At 40.9% G+C, this 18,177-nt stretch overlaps 1 protein-coding gene across 2 annotated transcripts; it reads right to left on the bottom strand.

The window, feature by feature from the left end:
• Positions 1 to 6,523: 6,523 nt before the first annotated feature.
• hrh2a (histamine receptor H2a) lies at positions 6,524 to 18,146 on the bottom strand. Of its 2 annotated transcripts, none has more exons than XM_018679895.2 (5): positions 18,012 to 18,146; positions 9,195 to 10,769; positions 8,853 to 9,024; positions 8,316 to 8,494; positions 6,524 to 7,465 (listed from the first exon to the last, which is right to left on the bottom strand). In XM_018679895.2, exons 2-4 carry the CDS (start codon positions 10,198 to 10,200, stop codon positions 8,485 to 8,487), a joined length of 1,188 nt encoding a protein of 395 aa, XP_018535411.1. In that variant the 5' UTR covers positions 10,201 to 10,769; positions 18,012 to 18,146; the 3' UTR covers positions 6,524 to 7,465; positions 8,316 to 8,484. The 2 variants fall into 2 exon arrangements, with proteins under 2 accessions (XP_018535411.1, XP_018535410.1); XM_018679894.2 differs by having other exon boundaries at positions 6,524 to 7,345.
• Positions 18,147 to 18,177: the final 31 nt, after the last annotated feature.

Raw genomic sequence — 18,177 nt, 5'->3', positions numbered from 1 at the left:
TTCCATACACACTCACACACACACACACACACACACACAGAGGCACTTTGCTGTGAGGCGTGAAAGAGCGAGAGCTAAGTGAGGCCACTCCAGAGCGCTATTCTCTATATTGATTTCCCATTATCAGACCCCAGTCCCTGTGGAGTCATTAGTGCCGGGATCAAACAGACAGACAGAGAAGGAGACTAATACCAGTCACTTACACCAGCACGGGGAGATCACCTTACTTCCCTGAGGGTAGGAAGGCCAGAGAGGAGCAAAGGAAGAGAGGAATCGAGGAGGAGGGGGGTGGTGGGGTGGTGGTAGTGGACGGACGAGTGCAACGGACTAACAGATGGAGATGGTGATGTGTAGAGAGAGAGAGAGGAAGAGGAAAGAGGTGGGGTTTCGCAGTGGAACATTCATGGGCTAATGGTAGACACTCTTTGATCACTTTATTTGGCTGCTCTGTTTTGCCTGTTGTAGCGGAAATGTCTCACTTTCTTGCTCTCTACTCGCCGCTCTCCAAAACCATGGCTGCCTTTTGTTATGACTTAATTCAAGTTTTTGTGTTTTCAGGGATGGGTGACTTTTCTCCTTGTCCAACCTTGTAAAATACAGCCAATATAGCTGCTCGCCCTCCTCTCTGTCAATAATTTTATGGTAAAAATGCAATGATGAATGGTTTTCATGTAGCCAGCAGCTGTCCCCACACTAGAGAGACAAAGGGAGAGAGAAATGGAGCGAGAGACACAGGGAGAAAGAGTGAAAGAGGAATATGAAATGTGAGATACTCATTTTGGTCCCTTGCTTCATAATTTCTGTGGATGTATTTATTCTCTATGGATTCAGGGGGAACAATGAATTCGTAGTATGAATCAACACCATCCATCTTATTCACTTCTGCCTGCCAGTGAGCCCTGGAAGTGGTGTTTAGGCTTTATTCCACACACACACAGATCAACGCGTACACACACACACAGAGCTCAGATGGGGGTGACCCTGGCCTGACCCCCCTGCTGACCCCCAATCTGTTCCCCAACCTCACACCATGAGAGACCGGAGCACACCAGGATAGGGACACACACTCAAAGACACACACACACACACATTGGCATATTGCACAATGTGTGATCTGATGGATATCTCCTCAGACAGTACCATGTGTGTGGGCAGTGTGCATGTGGACAGCGTGTGTATGTGTGTGCAAGTCTAAATGTGTGTAGTGTTTTACCCTCTGCCCCCTCCCACTGGTGTTAATTGATTCTTGGTGCGCTTTGCTGATTGGTGTGAGGACCCCTAGAGGCGGGCCCAGTCTCCACCGATGCCCCCTCCCCAATGGTGTAGCACCTCACACACACACACATACACACACACATACAGTAAACACCACCCACATATATACAGTGTATGGTATTTCTCTATATATAGGATATATGTCCTCAAACTGTTTGTAGCACATGTGTTGATTGTACATGCACGTGAGAAAAAAAACACACAAACACACACACACTCACTCATGTCTTTCAGGGGGTTTTCACACCCTGGTAAAGAGGAAGCTGGCTAGCTGACACGAGCAGATTGCAGATCATATGAGACGATCCACATAGAAAAAATCAGTGTCTTAGAGGTGATTCATGAACAATATAGGTGGGCGTAGGTGTGTGTGTGTGCGTGCATGTGTGTGTGAGAGAGAGAGAGAGAGCCAGAAAGACAGTAAGAGAGATGAATCTCTGGTTATTAATTTCCAGCCGCGGCCCCTGGGTGAGATGTTAATATAGGGCTGATTGTGACTAATTTCTTATTAATTGCCATCAGCGATTACACAGTGGCCAGTAATGTGGCTAATTTGTTGAAATGAATTTGGTTTTCTGAGGCATTTTAATTGCTGCAGGTGGGCAGCGTCCTCCGTGCACTGTCGCTTTTGTTTTTCAGCAGGAAACTTCTGAAGTTGTGCTGCTGCTGTATGTGAATAGTATTAGTGATATAGTGCAAATATAGCGTATTTCTGTAATAACATAATGTGTGTGCATGTCTGTGCACGTGTGGTCTTTGTATCTGTTTCTGCCTCTCTGTCTGAAGACATGCACACAAACAAATCTTTGTAAATGCCAATGATATCTTATTCATCAGGTTTATGCTTCTTCCTTCTTCCATATATCTCTACATGTTCATGATCATTGCAGTGGGGACGGAGGGACATTTAAGTTGTTGCCTTTGTTTGTTGAATGTTTATAGCTTCCGTTAGCACAGTCTCAACGACCACTGAGGAACCAGTAGATACAAAATCCAAATCCCCCTATAAAAGAGGAGATGCCCTCTGGGCAGCCATAGCTCATAGTTGGCCTGATTTAGTGGCAGCCAGGAATCTGGGCTTGAATAAAGACAGAGCGAGCGAGGGCAGAGTGGGAGAGAGAGAGGGGAGAGAGGAAAAGATAGCTCCCCGTGTGATAAATAGCCCCGGCTCTCTCTATTGCATTAGCCGTCCGGGCCGATAGATTGCGAGCCCAATAGACCCAGACGTATGCGATTGGTTTCTCATATAAAAGTTGCATATTAAATTCCTTCACAGGACTGTGCCCCTCAAGCATGAAGGAGGGAAGGAAGAAATGGGAGTTAAAAAGCAGAAAGTGGAGAAAGGAATGGAAGAGCAAGAAAAAGGCTTTTTATGAGAGGCGAAGTGAAGGAGGAGAGTTGGGGAAGCCTGTGAAGAAGGGGGAAAGATAATGGCAGGAGAAAAGTAGCTTGATGGTAGAAAAGACAAATGGTGATGTCATGTATTTAATAAGTCCGTGGATATTGGGCGATGAGTGCGACCGTACGTCCATTTAATCAGTATTGCTTCCCAATGAAGATTTCTCTCTTGTTTTCACTCACTCCCCCCTTCCTCTGTTCTCAGCCGTTCTCCACATGCTAACGACCTCTCTAATTGTTTCCAAGCTCATTAAGATGCTGATGTTTTAATAGTAATTAATCCGTCATTTGCCTACATGCAAACACGGGCCACTGAGGTTTGTTGTACGCTGTTTCAATACACTGATAATGCAGTAGCCTAGTCAAAGGAGACAATATCCTGCTAATTTAGCTCATCACTGTTAATTGGTTGTTAAGTGCCTTTAATTACCAAGCAGGCTCTGGGATTTGGGTCGGCAGAAAGAGGGGGATCGCTATGATTGTCCCTGCCTCTCTAATGGATCTTGTGTGAACTTTGAAAACTGGAAAAAATGACCACGTTGACCCCCACTCTGTTTTCCAATTTGCACAGGTTCCTCCTCCCCTCCTTTCCTTTTCCTTCTCTCCCTTCCTTTCCTCTGTCCTCCTGTCCCTTCCTCCATCTCTGTCTCACTCCCTATCTCTTTCTCCAGATATTATTAACTCATTAAGTTTTTTTCATTATTTTTAATAAAAGATGAGTTATGGCTTTAGCCTCACTGTGGCAGAATCCCCCCACACCCTCCTCCCCCTCCTCCTCCTCCTCCCTTCCCTTCCTCCTCTTTCCTCCCTTCCCCTTCAACCATTTACTCCCTCCCCTCCTTTCCGTCACCCCCTCCCAATTTTCTCCTTCCTCCTTGGCCATATTGTGTCTCCTCCGATACGTTTGACCCCTGAACTGCAGTTTTCTGACCTCGGTGTTGCTGGTTACAACCTTCTGTCCATCCTCTTTCCTTTCACCACAGTCGCTAACATCTATCAATCATCTCTCTTTCTCATAGCGCTGAGCAGTCTTTAGATGGCATTCATAAGATTTATGATTCATGATTCTCTCTCTTCTTCTGTGTGTGTGTGTTTGTGTGTGTGTGAGAGGGAATAGAGAGAAGGAAAAAGAGAGAAGGAGAAAAAGACAAAGACAGACTGGAGAGAGAGAGGGAGAGGGAGAGAGGCTTGTCGATGACACAGTTGAATAATGACAATATCTATGATTGATAGCTTATACAGGGCTTGTTGTGTGTGTGTACTGTATTTGTGTGTGTGCGCACGTGTCAGAGTGACAGAAAGAGAGAAAGAGAGTTTATATGTTTTTCCCCCACATTAATCTGATGTTAAAGAAGCAGTGATAAATGGTTTTCATGTAGTTTGAGCTGTCAATGGTCACTCTGGAAAAAGAGAGGGAGGGAGAGAGGGAAAGAGAAGCAAGTGGCCAGAATTACCAAGGGACACATGATGTTTATGTAGAAATAGCAGAACTCTGGGAGATGAAAGCATAATAAATGTCTTTCAGTTAGAAAGGAAAGTTGTTAACCACACTGGTTTTCAGCCCTGAAAACCCTAAATGAAATATTTACAGCATTGGCTAGGCATTTTTAAAAGCCCTTTAAAGGCACCTAATTGATACATTTGGATTTGTCGCTGTTTGTTATAATGTTAATAAAATACTCACATGCCATATATACGTGGAAAGGATTTCTCCTCTATTGTTACTACAGTATAAGTCGTTTTTTTCAAATCAAGTAGGTATCTTTCAAAGTTATGGTCACTTTAGTATAAATTCCTTTTTTGTGTTTCCATGAGCAGGATTTCCTTCGTGAGCCCAGCTGGAGGGATATGTCCCAGTTGCTGCATGTGTGTTTTTTTCTACACTGGCAACAAGGCTAGAAACTGCAAGGCTGAAGATGGCAAGAGATATGGTCTCATTATTTCTCTGTTTGGTGATATAGCTCCATGTGCATCACCAAAAGAGGATAAGATGTCACGTTTCTGATGTGGGTAATATGTATAAATTTTGCTCAGAGTGATCACAGACCGTAAACAGAGAGCAATGCTACAATTTGTGGTCTGGTAGCCTAATAATTTACTAAACATGGTGGTAAAACATGATGGAATAGAAAAAAAATCTTCATTTTCAAATGCGTCAGTGCAGAGAGTTTGGGCCCAGTGAAAGGCGCCACCACTCCACCACCACAGGCCACACCAACTCTGAAAATATAGCACCGTGCAGACATGCATGCAGCATTCTGCATATAAGACTGACTCCCTCCACAAGAGAGGTGCTAAAGGACATCTAATACCATTTAAATGCAATTTTAATGGTAGAATTCTTGAATGGAAAATTCACTTCTCAGCCATATTTCAGTCTGCATCAAAGCCACTAGACTAGACTGTGTCATTTTAACACTGGCTGTCACTTTAATACAGACTTAATATTTAGTATTACAACCTGTCCAGCATCCAGTACGTTCTGTAGGATGTTTTTGTTTCATATTATGATGGGTATCATTCTTCAGCTGAGAGTAGGGCTGGTTCATTGGTAGGGGTATGGAGATGGGAGACAGGACTGGAGACAGAGCAGGTGCAGGGACAACTGATTTAGTATGAATATTTTGCTAAAAGTTTTCCTGCATTGAGTAGAAGTTGGCTAAAATGTTATCACTCTGGATTTTCTGTGAAGACATTAGGGAACTAATGTTATAAAAGCAAAAATACCCTATTTTACTATGGATGAAGCTGACTGGAAATGTATGCTTGTCCATTTTGTGGGCTTCAATAGAAGTAAATGTGGGATGGAGAAAATATTTTGTGTAAAGAGGTGTAATGTGACTGTACTTTGGCTTCAGCTGTCTCATTCATGTTCAGTATCATTAGCTTATTGTGGCGCCATCTGTTTGGCTACCGACTAGTGCCAGTTACTGTCATATAAGTGTATTTGTAGGTGGCTTTTATAAATTGCAAGTTCTTATTTTCTCCCTGCTGATTTCTGATGCCAATACTGCTTGCTACCACAGCTCCTTCTACTACCTCAACTCATTATTGTTGTTTATCTAAGCTCCAATGTTCATGTATGTTTACATTTACATTAGATTCTCTGCCATTATGTGTTTGGGGGAGAAGCTCTTCCTGCAGAACCCTTGCTGCTGCTTGGATCATTTCAGAGCTCCCTTAAAGAGCAGAGCCCTTTCTGACAGATCTAACTGTATAACCATTTGTTATGAGTGGTTTGATGCTTGACATACAGTGTCTCTGACTGAATGAGGACTATTTATTTTATCACCTATATATTACAGTGTAGTCACACTTCTTAGCAGACAGGAATGGATTCAAATGAATGGTTAGAGTACATATGGCAATGTAAGCATTGATTAAGAAAGGTTTAGATTATTTCAAGGCTGTACTTTAACCTCAACCTGCTCCAGTTGAGCTACTCAGTATAAGTCATATCAGGCTGCTGGTGTGAACATGGGGCAAAGCATTTTTGTAAACTGCAGCATCCATTCCACCCATGAATACAGTTGTTACAATTACCAAGTGTATCCATATGGTTGAATAGGATGTAAACCCCCCCCCCCCCATCACTTGTTTCCAGCTGGAACCTGGCATGCATGTATATTTATATACACTTCTCTGTCAGTCCTCAAAGGAAATAGCTTCAAGTATGGAAAAGGTTAAGTGTTAATGTGGCAATAGTTTGAGGCAGTGTGTGCTGACAGCTGTGATGAATTGTTTCCAATGTGCTCGTATTCCTTACCACTCATACAGTGTTTTCTGCATCATCCCACATGATAATCCCTATCCATACTTAACTACAGCCCATCTGTATTGCCTACAAAAATGCTAGCAAATGTTATATTCTTTATTGAAGCTGCTCTTTATTGGTGCAGTATGGTTGTAATTTTTTGTTTTAGAGGAGCAGTTCATGCCATTTTTCAGTCCTCAGTTATATTTATAGAATGATACAATACATACATTTGCCAGCTTTATGCCACTGAATGAGCAACGATAAAGACAAAGTCTGGAGGCAGCTACATTCTTCAAAAGTGACACACAACATTAGTTTGCATGCTCCATATTCAAATGTCACATATTTCACCACATACGAACACATGTTTGTGAAGATTCTCAGTCATCCAGGTCATGGTATTTCTAAGTCTTGCCTTCGTGTAGCTGTTAGAAATATTCAAACAGTTTTGAAAATCCATTTATCACTTTTTCCCTGACGTTCTCTGTTTTTGTGAAGCACCCGTTTTTAATTAGAGGTCCATTTACTTTGTTGAAGTTGTGATACTTTGTGTTTCCACCGGAGTGCAGTCATGAGTCAGCATAAAAAGTGTAGTTCATGAGATTGATGACCAACAAGTTAATTAGCTGGTCTCATTCAGTCTTCCAGAGCAGCAGTACTAACCACAGTTAGTTCAAGAGCATGTTAGAGCCACCTGTTGCCCTGTGTGATGCTTGGATGTAGTGGACTAGTTGTGTTAGACAACTTGAGTTTCAGCTTTATCCACTCTGAATCATCTTCATTTGTTCAGTCCTGGATGGATTGAGGGCAGCTGTGAGCATCCAGTTGTTTCTTGCTGATGAGGTGTGGAGTTGCTGAGGTGATGTTCTGTCACGTTTACTCTTGTTAAATTATGAATAATGGATGGAGTGAATGCTAACAGAAAGAGACACACAAATGGAAGACGATCAAACGTTTGTCTCTATTCAGTCACTTCAGGTGTACAATATTGTGAGTGTGGATTAGCTCCTTCTCTTGGAGATGGAGATGCGTTACCTGTATCAGCAATCACAAGACATAAAAGTTGTGTGCACATAAGAATATTGCAGCACTCAGAACCACTGTAATAATACTGTCCAAACAAACAAAAAGGCAAAAAAGTTCAAACACTCAATAACTCTTTTGTCAATAAATACACGAGTAAGTGAAAAATTGAAGCAAATATTTCAGAGGGCGTTAAGAGATTAACAATAAAACATGGTTAACAATAAATTCTCTGTATCACCCACTGACTACAGTATTAGCTGCAGAGAAATCCCCCCTGCTTCTTGGTAGCATTCTGTCTGGGTGCTGTGAGGATTCCTCCCTTCTTAAGATGTGACAAATACCTTGTGCGCTTTTTCTTACTTCATATGACAATGCTTATGTTGCTTTACATGATGAATTTTGGGGATTCTTGTGTTATGTAATATATGCACACACACATACACTACATAGATGAATATTGATTCTTTTGTATGGTTTATTGTGTGTATGTGCATGTGATAGCACAGGATGATTTTTTTTTATACCAAATGCTACAGTGCTGTAGTGCTGTATAGCCGTTATAATGTGTTGGTAATCATGAAGAAAAAACTGTTGTTGTTTTGTTGCTTTTACTAATACAGAAAAACAATTAGTTGATACTGTTCACAAAATGCAAACAAAGAAATGAGAGCACGATGTGAAACTAGATAATGTATCTCCTCTGTGCTGAAAACAGATTTCTTGGCCTAATATGCATATTGCCATATGGCCTGATGCACTGTGGATGACACGGTTAGGATCTGTGTGTCACAGTTCATTTGTTCTGGGGCAGACATGGTCTGTGGGGGCTACAGGGATGTCAGTACATATATCTACTTACATGAGATATTATATGCCTCTGCTGTGGCACTGAAACCTTCCAAATAGAGGGGGTGTAAAGCTTGGTCCATCTTTTAGTCTGTCTGGTGTGTTTTCTCCTCAGGATGGATTCTGGTTCTATGTTGTAACCACGCTTTAGTGAACACAGCATCCACCTCACCAGCACAGGCTCAGCACAACCTGGGCTCATAGAACACGACAACAGATAAGAGATAAGAGAGGACACATTTGTGTATAATCCAGTGCAACTATGTACTGAGTGTGAAGTATCACATCCAAGAAGGTTAATGCACCAAATCAGTGCCTTTTTTAGATGAAACAGGTTGGTTTTTCATGGTAGTATAGTGTAGTACAGTACGTGGCCCAATGTGGGTGAAATGTGTACATTGCACCATTTATCACCAAATTTGAATGTGAAGCATCATTATCTGGTTGTTTTATTAAATGTAATTAATTTGGCAAAACTCATGCAAACACTCCATTGCTGACATTCACCTCTCTGCCTTCTGAACAAGGTATACAGTGGCCGACAGTTTACCTTTCATTGCCATTGACATCTGTGGCAGCAGTGCCATTTGCAAATTGGATATTTGCTGTGGATGTCCTACTGTTCAATTCTTGAAGCATGAAGTTTTGATCTGTTAGACCTGCCCTGCATGTGGCAGGGGTGTGGCCACACAGCAATGTCACCTCTGTAAGCTGTTCTCTGGCTGAGATGGGGAGAAGGAAAGGATAAATAAAAATGGGGATGAGAATGTATGATGAATTTACACCGGTTGCAGTATTATGTCTGAAATAAATGTCCACCGATTCTGCAACTCAAGTTCTCAAGAATTGTGCAGATTTACCTGTGTATTTCAAGCTCTGTCTATAGGTTTACCTGCTGTTACAGTGGGAGATGGCTGTCGGCTCCTCCACCCACTGTAAGTAGGGCATCGACACCTCAGTAGTTGGTTGTAGGCAGACCTGAAGTCCCTGTTGAGGGCTCCATAGAGGATAGGATTGAGGGCTGAGTTGGCGTAACCCAGCCACAACACAAAGGGAAATGCTGGTTCTGTGTTAGGGTCTGGGTGTTCCCTTAGGCCCAACACAGTGAACAGGATGAAATAAGGCAGCCAGCACACAACAAAAGCCCCTATTACTGCAGCAAGTGTCATTGTGGCTTTGTGCTCCCGCAGAGCCACCGCTGTAACACTGGAAACCACAGTGGTAGTGGTAGAGGGATTGTCCCTGCAGTTGTAGCTTGTGATGCAAGTGGGTCTGGCGCTGACGATGCGCTTGGCCTGTGCCCGTGCAATGCGAAGTATTCGGAGGTAGGTCCAGCACATGGCCACCAGAGGCAGGTAGAAAGTAAGAAGAGAGTCAGTCAGTACATAGGGTCTGTTCAGCTCAAAACGACATTTCCTCTCTGGAGCCCAGGGCCCGTGGTTCTGCACCGTCCCATTGACAGTGTTCCACCCCATCTGAATGGGCAAGAAAGACACGGCCACAGACACCATCCAAACACTGGCCATGGCCACAGCAACTCTCCATGGCAACACCAGCGAGGCATATCTCAGAGGCATGGTCACTGCCAGGTAGCGGTCTATACTGATAGCCAGGAGGGTCAGGATGGAGGCAGTGCACAGCATGACATCCATGGAGATGTAGAAGTTGCAGAAGACCGGACCGAGCGGCCACTCATTGTTGAGCTGGAGGAGGGCGGAGAAAGGGAGGACCAAGAGGCCGAGCAGCAGGTCTGTCACAGCCAGCGACACGATGAAACAGTTAGTGAGGCAGCGGAGGCGTCGAGAGGCGCAGACGGCCAGGCACGCCAGCACATTACCACCAACAGTCAGAAGGATGAGGAGGGACAGGATGACACCCAGCATCACTTTTGACAACATTATCGCTGAAGCTTCACTAGAAACAATGAAATGACATCATGGCTGGAGTTTTGTACAAAACATTGTTATGATTTCTTTTCACTCTTAAACCAGATGAGAGGTCTCACTTTTTGCAGAAAAGACATTCACATAATAAGCCTCAAGTGTTCTGCTGCTCCCATGTATTAAGGTGTCTCCATGGTCAAATGTGATGTAAGATCTTGGGCTCATATAATCCCCGTCTCCCTCTCTCTCTGTCTTAGCTGCTAATTTACTTGATCTGCTTGCTGTTCTTGCTGGGCCTTAACTCTACTAACCATAGCTTTTAACTCTCCTGTGACTTGACTACACCAGTTTTCCCTTTCGCACTCTTCTCTTACAATATTCATCCAAAAATGATTGCATGAAGTTGGTTGAACAACATGTGTCACTTGACAAATGCTGCTACTGAGAACTGAAAATCAGCACTGTGCTCGGCTCTTGAAATGTCTGAGATGGCTGTTGAACAGCTTTCTGTGTGAGTGGCTGATTCACGGTGGTCCATGGCATCACTTTGGCTTCAACACCATCTTCTATGGCTGTAGTGACATCTAGTGGACAGAGAGGAGAAACACAGTTAGTCATTGATGAAGTATTCTGTACTCTCTCAGATATTATACAACCAAGTGTTAAACAACAAAGAGCAGTTACTTTCTTATTTAAATTCCTGTGATAGATTATGTTAATCTAATTTATATGCATCCAAACTATTGAGCCACAACAACCATAACTGGACAAAAATAATAATAATAATTTAAAAAAACAATTCTGGATACATTATCATTACTCTTGTTCGACACAGTATAGGCCTAGTATATTATTGCACTATAAAAACTACAACTTATATTCTTTGGCACCAGTTAGGCCTTAGAAACCTTAGAACCTCAGAAATCAGCATTTAATGTAGAAAATTGAAATTCTGCTGACAAATGAAGCCGCTATTTCAACAAAAGTGAGAGAGTCCTGATAATTTCAAATCTTCTCTCTTTGGTCAAAAGTAAAACGATGCAAACCACGTTGCAGATTCATAAAATGTTCCTGGCCCCTTCATGTGTAAGTTGTTGTAATCATGTAAAATAAATCGATTGCAGTAAGTTGCCTTGAAATTTTGAGTTTTCTTAACCTTTTAATTTTTACAGTGTAGTGCATGTGTTTAGTGTTTCATTAACTGTCTACATTAAGAATTTATTAAGAATGTCTTTGGACAAATGTGGCCTCTATGCTTCTTTTTGGATTAATACATTAGATTAAATGATGGAATACACTAATGCACTGTATCCAAAATATTACTGGATAAGGAGTATCACAGAGCTGTCATGAGCTGGAGAATAAAGTCATTAAGTTATAACTTGGTACCAGGTTTGTAATAGCTGATAAAAATAATGAATTAGTAACTACTGACAGAATGACTTTGGTGGAAAAAAAAAATTCTCTTTGCTTGCTTTTCTCTTTACTCTGCTTTTGGAACAAATCAACTTTGAGGACTCATGTGTGAACACTGTTTTTACCTTCCAGTGAACTGTGTGATGAAATTAAAGGTTTATTTAGAGTCTGTTGAAGTGCGAACAGTGGCTATTGTGGTTACATGTGACATTTACTGTAGGTGGATGATGATGAATACTAAAACTAAATTTAACAGTTGTGCAAGAGAACATAATTGTGTCAATGCACTGACTCAGTAATGTCTGTTACATAGCAATGTCAAGTTTTTATCACAACTACCATAAACTAGTGGTCATACCAGACCAAATAAGGTTGTGGCCACAAAACAACTATGTGTATTCATTTGAACAAAGATGTGTTTAATTACTCTTGAATTCAAGTTTTCATTTCTAAGGGAAATAATTTCTTCTTTCAAAATGTGCACAGTCTCACTTTAAGTAAAAAAAAAAAAATGCAAATATAAATTAACACATCACAATTATACAAAGTTTTCTTTTTTGTGTCTCCTTTGTATAAATCCATGTATTTAATTACAATCCATTAAAATAACAAATAATTCTAAAACAACCTATTTGTTATTGTACAGGTCTGAATGTCCCCATATGCACAGACTACAGACTAATTTTAGTTCTAACTTGTGTGATTGCAGAGTTATGAAACAAACATTCCTGCACGCTTGATTTGTGACAGTGAAGAATTAAGTATGGGACTAACAGTAACAGTTAATCCAGTTACAACATTATGTATCATCACAATTACCTTGGCCATTTAAATGCATGTCAACCATATAGGTATTATTTATCTATAATGTTCAGTTATTTCATGGCAACCATTTTCTTGATAAAACAAGCAAAAAAGCCAGTGTTGATGGTGTGTAATCAGCCAGTGTGGCTAGGTGCCTCCAAGCAACCTGCCGCAGCTAAGGTGATAAGTCTTGTTCTGATTTCAGTATGGTTAGATATGATGAACATTTTGAGGGTGCAATGTGACAAGGCCTCAGAACACTGCACTCTTAGATAATTCTGTGTATCAAATAGAAATCTTGAGTTAAGTATCAGAGGGTTTGGATGATAAAAGCTGCTCTGTCAAATAAGACTAGGGCTAAAGAACACATTAATGCAGTGCATTCAACACAATAACAGTTGCCAAATAATGTCCATAAATAATAAAAAAGGGCTAGTTTGTAAAGTTAGTTCTTTTCATGAAGTACTTCTGACAAAACACAATCTTTTTATGGATATTGTTAAAAAATGTTTAACTTGTAGAGAGAGTTGCAGAGTCTTATTTGTCCTCTGTGAACTCACTCATTAATGGCATGTGGGCATGAGTTTTTAATGTGTACTTGGTGGAATGAGGATAACTACCTGATAAGTGAGAGCAAGTGTGTGTGTATGTGTGTAGAGAACATGCGTTTGCGTCAGTGGGTGGTGGGTAATGTTTGCTCGTCTATTTTCTAACTCTGTAATGGATATTGGGACAGTTGCCAGACTTGGTCTAGAGCTACTCACTTATCACCTCAGAGAGAGAGAGAGATGTCAAGAGATGGACACGCTGGCGTCACGTCAGGACGAGAAGAAAGAGAGTTAGATATAAATGAGAAGAAAACTCAGAATGAAAGGTTTTAATTAAATTTGGGTCTACGGAAACCAGACCCCTGTCTCTAATCTTTGAACTCTTCTAATCTTCCATTCTTTGTTCTGCAGACACATTTCTGTCACAGACTTGCTGCTTTGAACTACATCCAGAGCAAACACTGATAACGCAGCCACTAACGTATGAAGTGCAGCTCTCAAATGCACATGACATCTCAGTCTTTATGTTTGACAGAATAGCAGACAGACTCTTCGGGACCACACGCGCGTGTACACATTTCAGCTGTTTTCATCATCAAAATCTGTCTTTCTCGCTGTCACTCACTTCCTCGCTTTGTTTCGCACACACACACAAAAACACACACACACACACACACACACTCTTGCTCGCATCAGTTGGAATGAGGTTTGGCTTATATCCAATATGGGCCTATGAGGAATGTCCACATATGGACATGTATTGCGGTCAGTTGAAGTATTTTTACAAGGACAACCTTGTCTCAACCCAGAGACTTAATGTATATGAGTGTGTGGTGTGTGTGTTTGGTCACATACTTGTTATCTGCCCTCTGCTAAATGCATTCATTCCTTTTCCCATGTTACAGTGCATGTGTGGGTGTGAGAGCATAACCATATTTGTTTCCTGTGTTTATTTTTGCATAAACATCTGTCTTTTAATAAAACCATATTAATATACAATCCTGTCCACTTACTTTATCAAGAAGCACACATGCAAATGACAAACATGCATTTTTATTTTATTAATGCCAAGTCCCTGTTAGTCTGTGCAGACTACACTGAAGTCAAAAGCCAGAGAGTCATTCACCTTTTGTTTAGAAGTATGATATACCCCTCCAGTGAATAAAACATCACTCATTTTGAAGTGTGCTACTTTATTACTGACCATCTGCTTTCTTTCACAAACTTCTCATTAGCTGTCCCTAGTGGAAAACAGTGGTGAGTGTTACTGCATCTATATATATAATCAGAGACACCCACGTGCACACATACGCACTTGTAGGCGTGCATGAACACACTTAAACACCACACCAAAATATATGTCTTGTATGTCTTGGTAATGGATTTTGAGGACTGTAATGGTTTGTAATGACCATTGAGTGCTGTGTTTTCCACAGGATGTAAAGGGCAAAAAAAGTTTTCTGCAGGAGAATGCTGTTTCATGTGACAACAAAAAGGGTTGCAAGGGTTTGCGGTTTTGACGACAGAGCTTGGAAGGGTTCATCCCAGGACTACATCTGTATGTCTGGGCGTAACTGAGGTGTCATTCAACAGCTGGTGGACACAACAGGGATGAAAAATTAAGTGATTAACTTTTAGTGGCTCCTAGACAGCTTTCCTCTCCTTTGTCTCCTATCTCCCAGCGTATGAAAGATGTAAATGAGCTTCATTTTGCCTCATGTAGACCTTCCATTACTCAGTAAGTGGCCGGGTGAAAAGAGCCCAATTTGGGTATTGAGATGAAAGGCAGGCAGAAAAGCACTTGGAACAGTGGCTCTTTACTAGGCGCTGGTCTGAGCTCAGAGATGAGTAATGAGGTTATTTGCCTCTCAGCTGGGACTCGCTGCCTGAATTGTGAGATTCTCCGAAAACCACGTGTTCATACTACGACAATTTTTTTATTACCAGCCAGATGTGTCTTTTTAGAAATAACGGATGAGAAATATCAGCTCTTCTTCAGCCCAATGAGTAACCAAACTAATCATGAATATTGTTACAAATGCAAAGTAATTTGTTTGAATATGTTTATGCAGAGTCAGGAAATGGGTTAATTCTACCCTCTCAAATCAGTTTTTATCCGGTTGCTACAGACTAGTCAAGGATGCAGGAAATAACTCACTCATTCATTCACTCATTCATTCATTTAATCCACAGTTAGCATATCTGCCACCTAATGTTTGGTAGGAGGTAGGGTAATATCCTAAGATGACGCACCGTGCTACATCACTTGCTTCGTCACTGCAGTCCTGTTGAAATTTGTTGAAAGCTGTGTGTCAACAGCTCTGCAGGGCACAAAAACGGATCCATTTATCTCTCAGTAACATGATTTTGTGGTGGTCAAAATATTAGACAAATGCAAATGTTAAAGTATATTTTAGGATAGCTGTGGCTTTTTTATTCAAGATTGACTACGCATAAAGAAAAGGAAGGGATTGATTTCAATTTAGGTTGATAAACATTTAATTAGTGGGGACTCTAATACTGAAAAGGCCAACAGATATTGAAAGCAACTTTTGTCCCTGCAGGCCGCGTCCATCAGAGCAACATAATGCAATCAGACATTTGAATGCTTCATTTATCCAAATATAATTCAATTGAGCGCCAAATACTTGGCTCACTCACTTCCTCTGCTCTTGCACAACAATCTATAGCCGTCTGCATTTTTGTAAATGTGCCGACATCGTGTGCGCGCGTGTCTGTTTCTGTGGGTGGATCTGTATTTGTGTGTATGTGTGTGCATGTTAACTCTTCCTGTTTGTCTTTGTTTTTGTTCTTGACAGAAAGACCCAGAGAGAGAGAGAGAGAGGGAGAGAGACTGGATAGAGAGGGAAGTGGTCTGAGATGGGGGTTGCCTGGTAACAGTTGTGTGTCCTGACCAACGGAGGGAAGCTGTGGAATCTTGACGAAGCATGAAAAAACGAAACACACTGAGCGACAGACGTGGCTGCAGACAGGTACACAGACGGGGGGGATCAGACACATTAAATATGTATAGATGCTAACAGCATGGATTAGCACACACACATGCACACACACACACACACACACACACACACACACTAAACTGACACTTACACAATCAAGTTGAGGTCACATGGGAATAATGGTTTGCCCTTAATGTGTCAGTCTTGACCTTACCACACCTTTGTTATGTCAACATTGCAGCTTCTTTATAGAACACCTCAACTTAATAAATAGCTATATAATTAGAAATGCACACAGGCAGACTTGTATAGAAAAACAAACTCTTGACACACAAGAGCAGTATCAACAAATTTCCTGTCATATTTTACAGTTACTGTATACTTCCCGGCAGCTCTTTATACAAAGACCTTTCTTCTGAACTGCTCAGCACTGCATATGGTTCCCTGACCAAGTCATGACACCTAACCACATCCTGTCACTACCCTGGTGGCTGCCTCTGCTCATACAGACATTGCAGAGTCACCTCATTGCTCAACCCTCCCAGTTTAATATATCTAGACAGTGATGTGTAACATTTTCATGGTAATATATGTCCATTTACCTGTTCTATAGGTTACTGCATACAGCCATCACATAATAGTGAATTGTCTTGTTCTAAATGTCTGATGTCAGATAACACTTCTCCCTTTTTTCTGTCACTGTTTAGGCATTTCTCTTATTCAGTAGGAAAAAAAACAGAAGGAAAAAAAAAGTGGTTAGCGTTATCAGTAAAAGCCACAATAGCTAAAGGCACGTATAAAAGAAGCAGTACCACGCACAGAAACTCAAACTTTATCAACATGAAAGCCAAGGAAAAGGATGTCATGGCAAAGCAAAGCAAAAAACAAAACAAAAAAACAAACAAACAAAAAAAAAAAAACAAAAAAACAAAATGATTTTGTGTATTTCCAGATGTGAACATAAGAAAGATAATCAGAAATTATATTTTCTGGCAGGATTTTTAACAGATTTTCCTTCTCACTGCTCAAATAGAGTGGGGAATATTAAGACTGTGAGCGAGTCAAGGAAGTCTTTATTAATAGTATGACTGTAGTGGACCATTTCATTCTCTATCCATCATAATTAAATATATAGAAATGAGGGAACATGTTCGCACTAGCTCATTCTTTGGGGGGCTAAATATGTTCTTTCTCTCTAACCTCTATCTTAATGTTAATCAGTGTGTGTATCTGTACTGATCCATCTATGTGTCCTTCTGTCAGTATGTTACTGTGGAAGTTCACACTCTTTGTTTTAATGTATGATAGGAAAGGTGAAGTTAAAATAGTATGAAACAAATGTAGCAATAGATAAAAGACAAAATAGTTTTTTAGTTTCACTACCCACACACGCAAGCACACACACAGAATAATCTCACTTCCTCATTTTCAGGACTGATTAAATGACCCCTTTGTATATTTGTCATTGTGCATAGTTGGCATACTCCCACCCTTGACTCTGAGCTCTCCATAACCACTAACAGCATGAATTTGAGTTCAATTATAACACAATTACAAAATAAAAAACTAATTGTTTCCCCACAGTTGAGCTGACAAACATTCAGGGCAAGAACTTCTGATTCTTTGAGGCTGCATGACTGAGGTTGCACACACACACACCACACACACACACACACACACACACACACTACTTCTCTATCATATCTTTTACTTTCCTTCGTCTGTCTTTGCAGGAAAAGGTTTGAAATTGTGACTCAGAAAAAGCAGAGATGCAACAAAAGCTGAAATTAACAAGCAATAAAGGAGAATTAAAGTATATTTTCATTTTCATTCATTATGTGGTTCATCAAATAAAGGGTTTATCAAATATTTGACAAATATTAAATGCATTTAGTTCACCCATGATTTTTCTCTAGTATTCTTGTTTGGGTGCTGAAATGTGCATCCGTAAATCAGTGCAGACTAAAGCAAACAGTGAATCAAACTAAATAACACTGCCGCACCGTGAACGCAGCTGGACTGACAAGCTTTTCACACACAACTCATTCTAATTTATAACATTTTAAATATATTTTATAAGAATTTATCAACTCACCTCAGTGCTGCTTTTCTTCTTGTGAGACAACTGCCCCCGCTACTCTGCTCTGCTCCCAGAGTATCGAGAGAACCACGGTCTCGCTTGCCAAGTGTGTGTGTTGGTGTGTCTAATGAGTGTGTAAGTGTGTGTGGGAAACACTGAGAGAGAGAGAAAGAGAGAGAGT

The sequence above is a fragment of the Lates calcarifer genome, linkage group LG8 (genome assembly GCF_001640805.2).
Source record: "Lates calcarifer isolate ASB-BC8 linkage group LG8, TLL_Latcal_v3, whole genome shotgun sequence".
Taxonomy (NCBI): domain Eukaryota; kingdom Metazoa; phylum Chordata; class Actinopteri; family Centropomidae; genus Lates; species Lates calcarifer.
Note: the sequence above shows the minus strand (reverse complement) of the source record. Positions and strands in the feature narration are given on the sequence as shown.